Source organism: Eurypyga helias, unplaced genomic scaffold, assembly GCF_000690775.1.
Source record: "Eurypyga helias isolate BGI_N326 unplaced genomic scaffold, ASM69077v1 scaffold25044, whole genome shotgun sequence".
NCBI lineage: Eukaryota > Metazoa > Chordata > Aves > Eurypygiformes > Eurypygidae > Eurypyga > Eurypyga helias.
The window spans coordinates 4,777-5,121 of record NW_010245992.1 but is presented as its reverse complement, the minus strand read 5'-3'; the positions used below and the strand labels follow the sequence as shown (position 1 = coordinate 5,121).

Below are 345 nucleotides of genomic sequence, written 5' to 3'. Positions count from 1 at the left end.
GGGCAGCCCTCGGCTCCCTGCTCAGTGAGCAGCACAAAGGAGCAAACTCCGGGTCTCTCCAGCCGGATCTGAAACTGTATTTGGTCAGGAATTCCTTAGAGGCATCGGACTTTAACACAGACTGAAGTTCTGGGAGGTTGAGGCTCCTGGGGAATCATTTTGGGGGTGACCCCCCCCGACTGTCCCACGTCCGGGGCAATGCCGGGTTTCTCGCCCAGCCGGCCTGCAGCAACGCCACTGTCCTGTTCTCCCAGCTATTCACAGCACGGAAGGAGGGAGCTCCGCGGGACAAGGAAGAGCGAGGGTCTGGAGGTGAGTGGCAGGATGAGCGGGGACCGTGTTCTT

The 345-nt window shown here is 60.3% G+C and overlaps 1 protein-coding gene across 1 annotated transcript in view; it reads left to right on the top strand.

Annotated features, from left to right (window-relative positions):
* The first annotated feature begins 198 nt into the window (after window positions 1–198).
* The window catches only part of DCDC2B (doublecortin domain containing 2B), a 2,973-nt gene continuing 2,826 nt past the window's right edge, over window positions 199–345 (top strand). Inside the window, exon 1 of the mRNA XM_010150261.1 lies at window positions 199–312. Coding sequence (XP_010148563.1) covers window positions 199–312 — 114 coding nt within the window. The remainder of the gene's footprint in view (window positions 313–345) is intronic.